General features: G+C 42.0%; 1 protein-coding gene across 3 annotated transcripts in view; it reads left to right on the forward strand.

Annotated features, from left to right (window-relative positions):
- Positions 1-11,192, forward strand: part of RNF207 (ring finger protein 207) — a 1,212,833-nt gene extending 1,201,641 nt beyond the window's left edge. For all 3 annotated transcript variants that reach the window (XM_069610286.1, XM_069610287.1, XM_069610288.1), the window contains one exon: positions 493-11,192. In XM_069610286.1, coding sequence (XP_069466387.1) covers positions 493-667 — 175 coding nt within the window. In that variant the 3' untranslated portion in view covers positions 668-11,192. The remainder of the gene's footprint in view (positions 1-492) is intronic.
- Positions 11,193-12,773: the final 1,581 nt, after the last annotated feature.

A 12,773-nucleotide genomic window follows, 5' to 3' on the forward strand; every position in this document is an offset into this window, starting at 1 on the left:
GATCAAGGCTTTGTCTCCCCATTAGCTGAACATGTCCTTCCCTCTTTGCCACTGATTGGACATATCATTGTGCATTTTAAGCATCGCCTGGAATATTGTGGAACACATTAATGTCAATGCATAACTTTAGGGGAAAGCGAGATTATTTCATTTAATGTTGCATGTTTGACTGCCAGGCTATTATGCAAGTCTATGCAAAAAGGACGAGCATATTCGTCCTTGGCACTTAAGGGGTTAAAGAAAAGCATCACTCACAGAAATCCATCACACTTATAGATTTTACAATGAGAGCAAACACCTTACCTTATCAAAAGAAATGATGCTGCTTTAGGCTGCTTTAGGCACATATGGATCAACAAGAGATGTGCATTAGAAGATGTGCTATTGATCATTTTGTATATTGGAGACCAGTTCAGACTGCAGAGCAGCTTTCAAAGCATTGTATTCATGCAAGACGTTTTCTCAAGCGATTATTCTGTTTTTCTGAATTAGGAATGATTTGACACTCGGTGCTGAAGACCATCGGGAAAGGATCTCCGAGATCAAGGCGGACAATCGAACATTAAACATTTTCAATGAAAACCCATTACTGAAAACCAAGGAACACTACCAACCCAAAGCGAAAAGTGGTGTTGAGGTCTGTGGCCGAAAAGAGTTGGACACTTAGTTTCAAAGGAGTTGCAAGGGTCGCTGTTGCTGTATACTCGAAATAAGATGCACGCAGTGGTATTGGCTGGTGCTCGCATAATGTAGATGCAATGATTGCCAATGTCCAGGGCACAGGCAACACTCTCGCAACAGAAGCTGAAATGCAAGGAGACCCACTGGAGTCTGAGCTATCGCCATCATTTATTGCAATAATCACAACATCTGAACCGATACCTGTTAAGTTACAGAATCGCACATTTTATGGTAGACATTAAAGCCATAGATTGAATCATATATTAAACACAACTTCTAAAAAAAAGACATTGTAAGATGTGGCTATATGCCAGAGAAGACTCATGGCTAGAGTGGTCCATATATATTAAACACAACTTCTAAAAAAAAGACATTCTAAGATGTGGCTATATGCCAGAGAAGACTCATGGCTAGAGTGGTCCAGCAGTGGAAGCATCTTATATTATTATGTGAACACTAACTGCTGCGTATTTCGTACACACTAACATTTAAGTGCATATACAATGAAAAAGATGTTTTTTTCCATAATCATTTAAATTCGTTCATCTGGGCACGTGTATGCTAGAATATGAGCAAAAACATGCACATCTAATTACCTCGGAGAAGTACACATACATATGATGTGGAAGGTGAAAAGACAACCAGTAGCCTTGAGACTGCCCTTTCATGTACCTACTGCACCGCATAGACACTAAGCTTATTGTTCCCCTATCCATAACACTTACGGCCTATTGTGAGTCACTGGACTTCTACTATTCTGTTTCTTTTGCACATCACTCATATGCCATACATTCAAATGTGGCGTCTACATGAAACCACGTTTCTCTTGAATAGGACTGCAATAGATTTAGAAGTTAACTGGGCAGGTGACATCACCTTCTGTCATCTTCACGCCTTACAAAACGTAGGCAAGCTCTTTCCCAATAGACCCTCAATGGATTCTAAGTCTGTGCTCCACCTTTTAGGGGATTCTACAGTGAGAGAGATATATGAACTGGGGCATAAAAATAAGGAATCAAGGGCTGAATACCTTGGATTGCCTGGCTATTTCCTACGGTTACAGCACATTCAGGTTCAACATGTTACCACTTTCCGAAAACCGCACTGCTGTGGCTATTGATGTATGGTGATGCAGTGTATAAATATTTAAAGCGTTAAGGTGGTAGATTAGCAAGCAGGTATCTGGGAATTCATTGTGTTATTGCTTCAAGATAAGCCCTTGTAATGTCCTGTAGCAAGAATTCATGACATTACTGTTCATTAATCCATTACAGCCAAACTAAGGTAGCCTTAATGTATCATTGTATTTGGTGCTCATCCTAACACACCAGATCACATTTGAGCTCATTTTCAAGTTCCTTTTTAATTATGCAACAGGGATCTGTATGTTTACACTTTTGTGTAAAAGGTTCCCCGCTGCCAAATTTTCCTCATTTGCACGGCACAGTGCACAAGGGGAATGTAAAAAGGTTGCATACATACCTGTGTGCGGCCTTTTGCACTCCACCATGCAAATAAAGTAAACACTGCCTGCCATGTGTGCATGGCAGGCAGCAAATGCTGTACTGCAGGCAGCAAATGCAGCAATGCTGTAATATTCCAAGGGCCTCAGCCCTATCTCCTCCTTTTTGATAGGTGTAGCCTTATCAACTTCCTTCCTGCTACTCCTAATAGCACTTCTTGGGCTCCTCTGCCACCCCCCTCCTCCACCACCTCTCTGGCACCTTCCTCCTCATCCCTGGCTCCTCTTCTATCTCCTGCCCACTCTCGGGCCCCTCTAACAATTCCGCTGGGTGTACCTCCTGCCTGTACCCCACCTCGGAAGTCTTTCAAATGTAGCAACCTGCTCCACATCGCTACTCTGAACTCTCGCTCTGCTGTCAAACATGCCTCTGACATCTGCCACCTCCTCGAGGAATGTGACTTGGATGTCCTTGCTCTCACCGAGATATGGTTCACAGCCAGCTCTGTCAAAAGTTTTGAAACTCTCCTCCCGGATAGCTACAAAAACCTCTCAAAGCCCAGAACCAACCAACCCGGAGGTAGAGTAGCTCTGATCTTTCAGAGTGGATCCCTGCTTCTGTCATTCCTACGCAGGCCTATTCCTCCTTTAAATGCCTGGTCTGCAGGCTATCTTTCGCTCACCTCTCCTCTTCTCTCCTTGCCTCTACATCTCAATTTCCCCTCCTCAGAGACCCCAACATCCACCTGGATGCTTCAAATCCCTACTATGGACTCTTTCACAACCTCTGTAACACACTCTCTCTATTCTACCCTCTGGTCTGACACACTCGGCCGGACACTCCTTTGATGTTCTTATCTCCTCAGACATTCCCCTATCTAACCCTCTCACCACTCCTCTCTCTTTGACTGACCACTTTCTGCTTTTCTCTCACCTGAAACTCTCTGTCCCTCAGACAAAGCCCACCCCAGCACTGCCACCTACCTTGCCAGTCTTTTGGCCCATAAAGCATGTGTCAGTGGATGCCTTTGCCGCTACTTTCTCTGCTCCCCCTACTCATGCGGCTGACTCACACTCTGACACAGCCCTCTCTAACCTGCATCTTTCTATCTCCAACACTCTGGACATCCTTGCCCCTGTCATGAGAATCCGCCTGAAGCCCACCTCCAAGTAGAACTGTTGGTATGACTCCGACCTCACCACCCGGAAACGCAAGTGCAGGGTGGCTGAGAGGAAGTGGAGGGGTTTGAGCACATCCTCTGACAAACTGGCCTGCCGTCTGCTCCAAAGGCAATACTGAATCTCTGTCCTGTCCAAGAAGAGAGTCTGCATCCAAGCCCACATCTCTGTGGCCTCTAACAACACGGCCAAACTCTTTAAAATTTGCAAGGAGCTGGCCAATGCTGCTGCAGTCTCCACCTATCCTGTCTCCTCCGAGCCTCTCTGTATGGCTCTGGCTGCTCACTTCACCACTAAAACTCAGGACACCTTGTCCTTGCTCTCCTCTTCCTTTCTTTCTATGTCTCCTGGCCCCCTTCTTGCCACCTCTCCTCCTGCTCCCTTCACCTCTTTCACCCTGACAACACCTGACAAGGTTTCTAGACAAGTCCAATCTATGAAAGTGTCATCCAAACAGGTGCTCCCCTGCTCCTCTAGAACCATCAAGGACCACATTGATACCCTCGCTGCAGCCTTGGTCGATTTCTGCAATCACTATTTTGCAGTGGTTGTAGTGGGCGGGAGCAGTGCTCCTCTACTTCTTTTAATTAAGTGTTACTGTTAATTAAGTGTTTGAAAAAGAAACCGTTCCAGAACGGTTTCGTTTTAAAATAAAAGTGTAGGAAGAAGTTGAAACTTGCACTTTCAGTGCATTGCATAGGACGTTTCCTTAAAGAGCTGGCACATGCGTTTTGGGGGTTTTATTGTGCATGGGAGGGGGCGCAGCGATGAGGTCTGTGGGGAGCGGTGCAGGCCAGTAGGGAACATAGTTCCACTACTTCTTTTCGTACACTTCGATCACTGCTATTTCGCCACTGGAGCTTTCCCCTCTCTCCTCAAGCACTCCCTTGTGCACCCCTCCTTAAAAAGCCTTCTGCCAATCCTACATGTCTGGCAAACTATCGTCCGATCTCTATCACTCCTTTCCTGGGCAAATTCCTGAAAAAGCTGGCCAGCTTTCTCTCCAAACTGAATCTGTTGGTTTTCTTCATGAGCATCAGCCTGGCTTCAGAGCAGCTATAGGCACGGAACATGCTCCCCTGAACACCTGTGAAGGTCTGCTCTCTAATCTTGACTCCAGCCTTCCATCTGTCCTCATCCTCCTTGACCTTTCCTCAGTCTTTGACACGGTCAATCACACCATCGTGATCAATCGACTCTGTGAGAAACTGGGCATCATGTATTAGGCCTTGGAGTGGTTGACTCCTTCCTCTCGGACCGACCCTCCCAGGTCCAACTTGGGTCCTTTCTCTCCACCACCTCCCTCTCCACATGTGGTGTCCCCAAGGGCTCTAACCTCTTTGTCTGACTCTTTAATGTCTTCTTGGCCCCTTTGGCCCATCTGATCTCTACTTTCTCCTCTAACTTTCAGTGTTACGCGGATGACACCCAGCTCTCTTTCAGGCTCCCCTCAGCCTCCTCTCACGCTCATTCGTGACCTTCTATCCGCAATTCAGGATTGGTGCGCCTCCAATGATCTCAGCCTTAATACCAGCAAGACAGAGATCCTTCTCACTGGGACCCCTGCTCCCACATGTCCACTCTAACTCTGGCTGCCCTCCTTAGGCCCTCTTCCTTCGCCTTCCTGTGAGGCAAAAAACCTTGGTGTCATCTTCAACTCCACTCTCTCCTTCTCTCCTCACATATCAGACCTCGCTTAGAGGTCCCACTACCACCTGCACCACCTCAGAGGTATTCTTCCTTTTCTCACTTTTCACCAGAAGCTCAATGTCTCCAGAGCCCTGTTTCTCTGTACGCTGGGCTACTGCAACAGCCTCTTTCTCAATCTGCCTTCCTCTACTCTCCGCCCTCTGCAACTAATCCAGAACAGGACTGCAAGACGTGTCCTAGGCCTCAAACCCAGGGACGGTATCTCTGAAGCACTGAAATCCCTCCACTGGCTCCCCATGGATGCAAGGATCAAGTTCAAAACCCTCTGCATCTTCCACAAGACTTTCTGGGGCCAGGGGCCACACTACATCGAACTCTCTCTTCCAAAATACCTTCCTTCTTGAGCCCTTCACTCAACTACCTCCAACTCTCTGATGGTCAGACACTTCGCTAGGCAGAGAGTGGGGGGTAGATCTCTCTCATCTGCAGGTACCTCCCTTTGGAATGTCCTCCTTGCCCCTCTCAAACTTGAGCCGGACCACCTGAAGTTCTGGAAGCAGCTCAAAACCTTCCTATTCTCCTCTGCTTTCTCTCTCTCCCTCCCCTGCTGACCTACCTGTCTGCTGCACCGACTGTTTGCCTGGCTAGCCTCTGAACATAATGGCTACCAGACTCCTTCATGATCAGTCTCCCCTGCGCTGCCTCTGGGCCACCTCGCACTTAAGGGCTGTAACTGTAACCCTGACAGTCCCTTTCCTCTTTGCACTTACCCAGAGCCACACTGCCCTGGATGCACTTACTCAGAGAGCATTGCTGCCCTTATCACACTTCCCCTCCCTCTCCCTGGCACTTCCCCCTCTCCCTCCCACCTGCACTTTGGCGCTGTTGCACTTGCACAATCTGAATGTCACAAGGCCTAGTAAGCTCGTTTGTACTGTACTCCCCCTGTCTTACCTCCCTTGTCTTGTCGCGCTGTGAAAAACTTGTGTACAAGCACGTTATAAATGACTTATCATAGCATATCATGGCGGAGACGAAGCGAGCAGAGAAAATGTAAGTTACATTCGGCCCCCCTCACCCCCGCTCCGCCTTACAAATATATGAAAATGGGCCATGATGGGAATCTAGTGCATAAAAGTCTTAGGCAATACATTTACTCATTAGATTCCCATTATGAGCTCAATGAACATGAGCTCCAGTGCATCTTTGAATATATTGTTATGAAATGCACTACAAGTTCCTTAAAACCAAAATGCTAACCTACTTTTCCTAACCTACTCTCATATGGGATCTTAAAGCATTAAAGCAACCTTGCTTTGCAAATTAAAGCAAAAAGGTATCCTTTATCCATAGAGATGTTCACCTACAAGTAGTCAATCAATCTGTCAAATTAATTTTATTTCGGCTGGAACAAACCGTAAAACTCTCATTTAATCAAACAGTCTCAGAGATTCATTCAAACACAAATCATCACAAATAAGTTATGTAAATAATACAAACGTTCACAAATGTACACAAATCTCATTTATAATACAATAACATCTCCAAAGATATTTCAAAAACAGACCAGAATATAACTTGAAAAAAACATTCTCTATAATTTGTGGCTTATCCTCATTTTCAGTGCCCCAAATATCATCCTCAAACATTGTTAGCAGCAATGCTTTGGCTTGGTAGATGTTAAGCAGGATTCCCAAGGAGCTGATTATTATATTTTGGGTCAGTCGTAGTATTCCCGCTATTGCTTGTGCCATAAACATTGCCTTGTTTGCCGATGTGGGGACATCCTCCACCATTCACTGAACACCGAAGAACCAAATAAAGTCTTCACTCTTTCCATCAAAAACCGGTTTACCTCAAAGAAAAACGTGTCTTTTCCTAATTTTTCCCCTTGCACAAAATACATCACGTTTTTACATGTATCTTCAACTGGTGTTTTGCCATGTAAAAAGCATAAGAATGGCAACATCGGTATCCTTATTCCTACATGTATCGCGTATCGCATCACTCCATGACTATTTCAGGATATCCTGAAGGTCATTAGTATACACATCAAATAGGGTCAGAGCTAACACACATGCCTATTGAAGTCATCCAGTGGTACTAAAAACCTCTGTTCATTACTCAGGACAATTAAACCTAACCACTGAGGCCTTGTTCGAATACAGTATAATGAACAATTTTAAAGCCATTTGGCATCCCTAAATTAGCCTAAATGTACCATAAATGACCTTGGTCAACTGAATGCCATTGTAGGATCAATGAATGCTAAATTATTTCTATTTTTACACATACATATGCTGAGGTGACAAGTAAAAAGTCCAAACTGTGTAGTTGCAAGGCCTTCCCTTAACCCTAGCTGGGCATCCTCAAGGTATTGATCTCTGTAAGGCAATCTATTAAATGTGTCGGTAACATCATTGGATGGTATGAGCTGAGGACACTCATGCACCCTTTCTTAAATATCAGGACTATTATTGAACTCCAGCAAGATGGTAATTAATTAAGTTGAACAATAGCTGTAAATAACTTTAAAAGAAGGGACCCCCACAGGCCAGTAGCTAACTTGAATTAATTCAGAGGAACATATTTAGAACCAGGACTGTAAAGGAACTGCATATCAGCAATGGCACTATAAGAGTCACTAAGATTAAATATAAATTTCTCTTTGTGGAGAAAAATATAACTTTACTATTGGCAGAACACACTTTTGAATCAGTATCATTAAAAATAACACTAAAGCAAGCTATCCATTCAGAAGCTTGCACTTTAGTTTCAATGGACTGGTTACATTAGCCACTCATTTATAAGGTAACTTTAAATCCTTTACCACAAACACTTCAAGTACTTCCTCGCATGCCTGTATACCCATGTTGAGTTTATTCTCATTAAAATGTTTTTATACTCCTGTTGCTTATCATTGATGAGATAGCTTCTCCTTCAAGTAGCTTCCAACGCCTGCCAGAGCTCCCTCCTAGCATTCTTACAGTTAATGTTGAACCATCCCCTATCGGTCTGACAATAATCAGATTCACCTTATTACATTTCTGTCCATCAGTTGTATTGCTTCCTCGTAATCCTTTGTCATTAGGATAGGGTTTACATTATTTCCTAAACTGCCCAAATAAGCTGGACCAGCATCATATAAAATGTCCGGGTCTATTTTCTTCACATTGAGAGTTTTCCAATACATCCACTCCCATGCAAGCTGTGGTTGGAGAGGAACTATCTTGCAATAATTGTATGATCCGACCCAGGGGTAGTGGTCACTATCTGAGTGAACAAATATCTCCATAACAATAACAGACATCCATTGATCAACTGAAATAGAAAAATAATGTATTATAGCCCTCTGGTTTGCTTGTTCTTCAACAATGTCTTTCTTCTGGACATTTTGTTGTTGTTCTGTTTTGTTTAATGTGCATACTGATGCCGACTGGCAAGTTACGCGTTATAAGTAATACATAATAATAATAATCGTGTCGCCTGTGCTGTATTTAAAGGAGGTTTTCAAAGGTTGATCTGATCTTTGTCTACTGTTTAACATCTGTAAACTATTTTTAAACAAACAAATGTTAAAAGGGCACACATGTTGTGGACCTTCCAGAGTAACCAAAGGTATATAAAATTGATCATCTTCTGGATGAACCCCATCCCTTTTGCCCATTATCTAAGGTTATACTAATCCCCCCACCCCTGAAAGAATCAAATTCAAGTTTGGGTTTTGATTCAGTTTATTAACCAAACATTTTGTAGGTGTGTTTAATGGACACATCTCAGCACCTTTGGTTGGTTACAGATAACATTTTAAATCAGAAATGGTAATGTGAAGTGCAGTCCCTTCATTACAATTCACAGCTATGTTTACCTTTAACAGATGATGATACACATATTGCTAAACCTCTGGAGTTCCTGCCTTGCACATTAGGCATCCCTTCAACTTCAAGTGCATTTAAACTAAACTTGGGGTGTCTCTGACTCGTAATTCTTGGAGGGACGGATATTATATTTATTTATGAACTGCAGCCATTCACATTTCAATGTGGATAAATATCAGCCATATTCTATGCAGGATTGATAACAATGAGTAAGTATCCTACTTTTGTGAGCAATTAAAGGGGTACAGTACTGTACAATTATGAGTATGCAATGAGCATGAGTCTGTTATGTGATGATTATCAACCTGCCACTGTGGGGAATTGTACATTTTAGAGATGAATTGTACTGTACAGATCTTGGTTCCGTCACAGTATTCTTAATACTTGGAAAAGTATGCTTGGAAAAGCCTATTCAGATGAGATCTAACCCTGGTTGTAAAGCCGTAGTTGCAGTTGGGGATAATATTTAATTTATAGTTTTCAGCTCATCTTGATACACTAAGGTACCACTGGTCATGTTATCAGTTAGTCCAACTTTAGGAAGAAAGACATTTTTTGAACAGGTATATGCTCCAAGTAAAATTTCGACTAATACATCGTTAGATACACCCGAGATTGGAAGCATTCGAGTAACCTCCAGGGAGTTCTTCTGAGCTTTATAAATTGAGGGGGTGTTTGTTTGTGGGTTTCAAACCCCTTTTGGTAACTGGATAATCCCATCATTAACTTTTGCACCTGTAACTTGCTCTCTAGATATAGCAACTTAAGTGTAATGGACTTCGATCAAGATTCATAAGTTGTTTCCTTTCTGTTGATCAGCGACATGTGATCCTCCATATTTTACAGTGATAACATTCTGCTCTATATGGGAGAATAGGTGGAGCTCCAGGATACATCATATGTTTTGCAGAATGAGGGCCTGTGAAGCATGATCTGATGAAAACACAACTATACCCTGCAGGGGTCAAAATTCAATCACTCTCTCCTCTTTCAATGTTCTTCCTGTCTGCTCTTCTTGTCCCGTGGGTAAACCAATGTCCCCACTATCTTGCATTCTATATAAAAGAAGCTAAGTGAACATGCAGTAATAACTGGTGCTTTAGTATATGCTAGATTATACTGTATACGCTAGAAGTCTGCAAACAGTGAGTGTATTGTGAAAGTTAATGGAAATTAAACCTCCCTTAAATGTTTTAGCAAATGTATTGATCCATAAGGTTATCCTTGCTATGATTACTTGTGACAGGTCAACCAAAGGACCTATTGTTCTGCTGTTGATCGAGTGGCTACATTTTTTGATTAAAGATACTGTAGATTATTGTGTTTTAAGGTATGTGACTGTGTTAGTATCAGGTGTAAAGGGTTAGCTTCTGGAGGAAGTTGTAGATGACGAGGACTGTTTATGAAAAGATTGCTGTTATTATCAGATTTCATAGAATCACCAAGAAGGGACACAGGTTTCTTTTTAAAAAATGACTATTACGTACGTTTGAAAATATTATTTGGGGTAGGTTCTTTTGTAATTTGGCTCTCCCTTTTTGTACATTACCTTCCTTTCCAAAAATGATACAACTGCAGACACAACTTGGAGGCTGTTCCAAAGCTGTTGCCACTATGCGTTCCACTTTTTCTTCCAGTTAATTTATTAGATTCACAAGTGAGGAAGTTTGTGGTACTCACTTTAGGGCATTGTTGAATAACACACCAGAAATATGTAAGTCAGTTATTACTTATTAGTAAAATAATACCATTAAAGGTCATATTTTATTAACCCCTTAAGTGCCAAGGATGAGTATGCTCGTCCTTTTTGCATAGACTTGCATAATAGCCTGGCAGTTAAGTGCCATGCTCGTCCTTTTTGCATAGGATTGCATAATAGCCTGGCAGTTAAGGGGTTTATAGGCAATAGTCGCCCTTTTAGGCATTTCCTAGGAAAGGCTGTGAGAATGTGGACATCTGAGATGTCATCCTTTTCAGCCTTTTCCATGGCCCTTCCTTGAAAACACAAATACATATAATAGGTCACTTTTACTCCCTCTCCAACACCATATCCGAGGATGCCACCCCTCACAGTTCCCTCTGCTTCCATGAATTGAAATATGCAGCCAACTTTACAAGAAAGTGCAACATGTCAGCACAATAAATGTCAAGTCCACTCAGCGTCTTTCCCTGTGTTGTCGGAGTGAATACCCCATAGCTACAATTACCATCAAGTCCCCGACCACAACTTCTTGTCTAGTAGAGGATGAATGGCAAATAAAGGTGATCTACCATTTACATGTGAACAAGGGCAATGGAAGTGTGTGATTTACAAGCAGTTAGCTACTGTGCAATGTGTGAAAGGGAAGGGGTTGCGTGCAATGTATGATATGATATGGCATTTGTAACGCGCCTATACACAAGTGTTTCAAGGCGCGTAAGGGAAAGGAATTGAGTAAAGAGTAAAAGGATGGTGCAAAAGGGTAACAGAGGTATGAAAGTTAATTGTAAGGAAGCAGAGGTTGAGGAGGCATCAAGGATGTGGTGCAAAGGAAGAACACCAGAGGGTGATGTGCATGGAAAATAGGATAAATGAGTCAGAGGTATAAATCCAGAACGGTCAGTAGATTGAGTGACCGTTGGAAAAGATCTATGGCTGACTTACTAGCCAATGCAACTCCTTGTGGAACTTACTCGACTCCTTTCTTGTTCTAACAAGGTGAGGCATACTTGCATTATAAACATATGTTTCAATTAAGACTTGTCTTAATGACTCGGCTTTATGCAATGTGACAGAGAAGAAATGGTCTTCAAACTTTACAATTAAATACCTCTTTGTTGCATGCTGAACTCCATACATTGTCATACTCTTTGCTCACCCTTGTGCACGGTCAGACCATAATGCAGGGTTCAAGCCCCAAACAAAACAAGTGGGTGTACTAATTAACATAACAATTGAATGGTGTTTCACCAGAAATTATCATATGAAGGAGCCCTCTGGAAAAAAGTGACGGGACTCCAGAAAACAGTGGGGCTACTAAGTCCACACTTGTGTACCCTCGACTTCAGCCCGGTCAAAAAGCAGGATTACTATGAATCACACTACTAATTGCTCTTTTCCTGTCAATCCATGTTCTGTGTGCAAGATAAATTGTAACACGTTTAATATTACATCTGGAACCTGTTTTACTGTAAAGATTCAATTTTGTCAATGCATTCCTTTCTATCAATGTTCTATTTCTCGTAACAGACATTTTACTATGACCTTTTATACATGGTTTAAACATTTAAAAAACACATGTATATACAATTTTAATCATGCAAGACTTTTCCATGATTTTCCAAAAAGGCACAGACATAAAATAATCACATTCTCATTTATTATTTTAATATCAAACAATCATATGGAGGGAAACAAATAAAGCAAAGGTCATCTAAAACAGATGTATTTAATACATATCTACTGATATTACATTACAAACACTAATTAAATAAAGAGAAATTCTTCAACATTTACATTTCAACAATAATACAATTACATTTTTTGTGTAATCAATACAGTTTCCAAACATTATACAAACAATTGAAACATGCTTTGGATAAAATTGTAAAGACCACAACACATCATTTGAATCTTGAAGTCAACCTTTTAACAAGTTCAGGTTTTGGAAGGTAAACCACTTTTGCAATGTTCTGTGGCATAGACTGGGGCCTGGGAACATAATCTGATGCCATTTTGTGCATATGCATGGCAAGCACAGTCAATGTCAGAACTTTAACTAATTCAAAATCCATCTGCTGAAATATTGGTTTTGCCACCCATTGTTTGCTTCTTCTTGTAAACACCATGTTGTAACGAAGCATCCTGAAAGTTCCTGCAGTTTTGGCTTGTTCCCTACCAATGCTCCCATTGTGTGCAAGTACAGCCAGTCTTTTTCTGGCCT

This window comes from Ambystoma mexicanum, chromosome 8, assembly GCF_040938575.1.
Source record: "Ambystoma mexicanum isolate Mex_15411 chromosome 8, UKY_AmexF1_1, whole genome shotgun sequence".
In the NCBI taxonomy this organism is placed as follows: Eukaryota; Metazoa; Chordata; class Amphibia; order Caudata; family Ambystomatidae; genus Ambystoma; species Ambystoma mexicanum.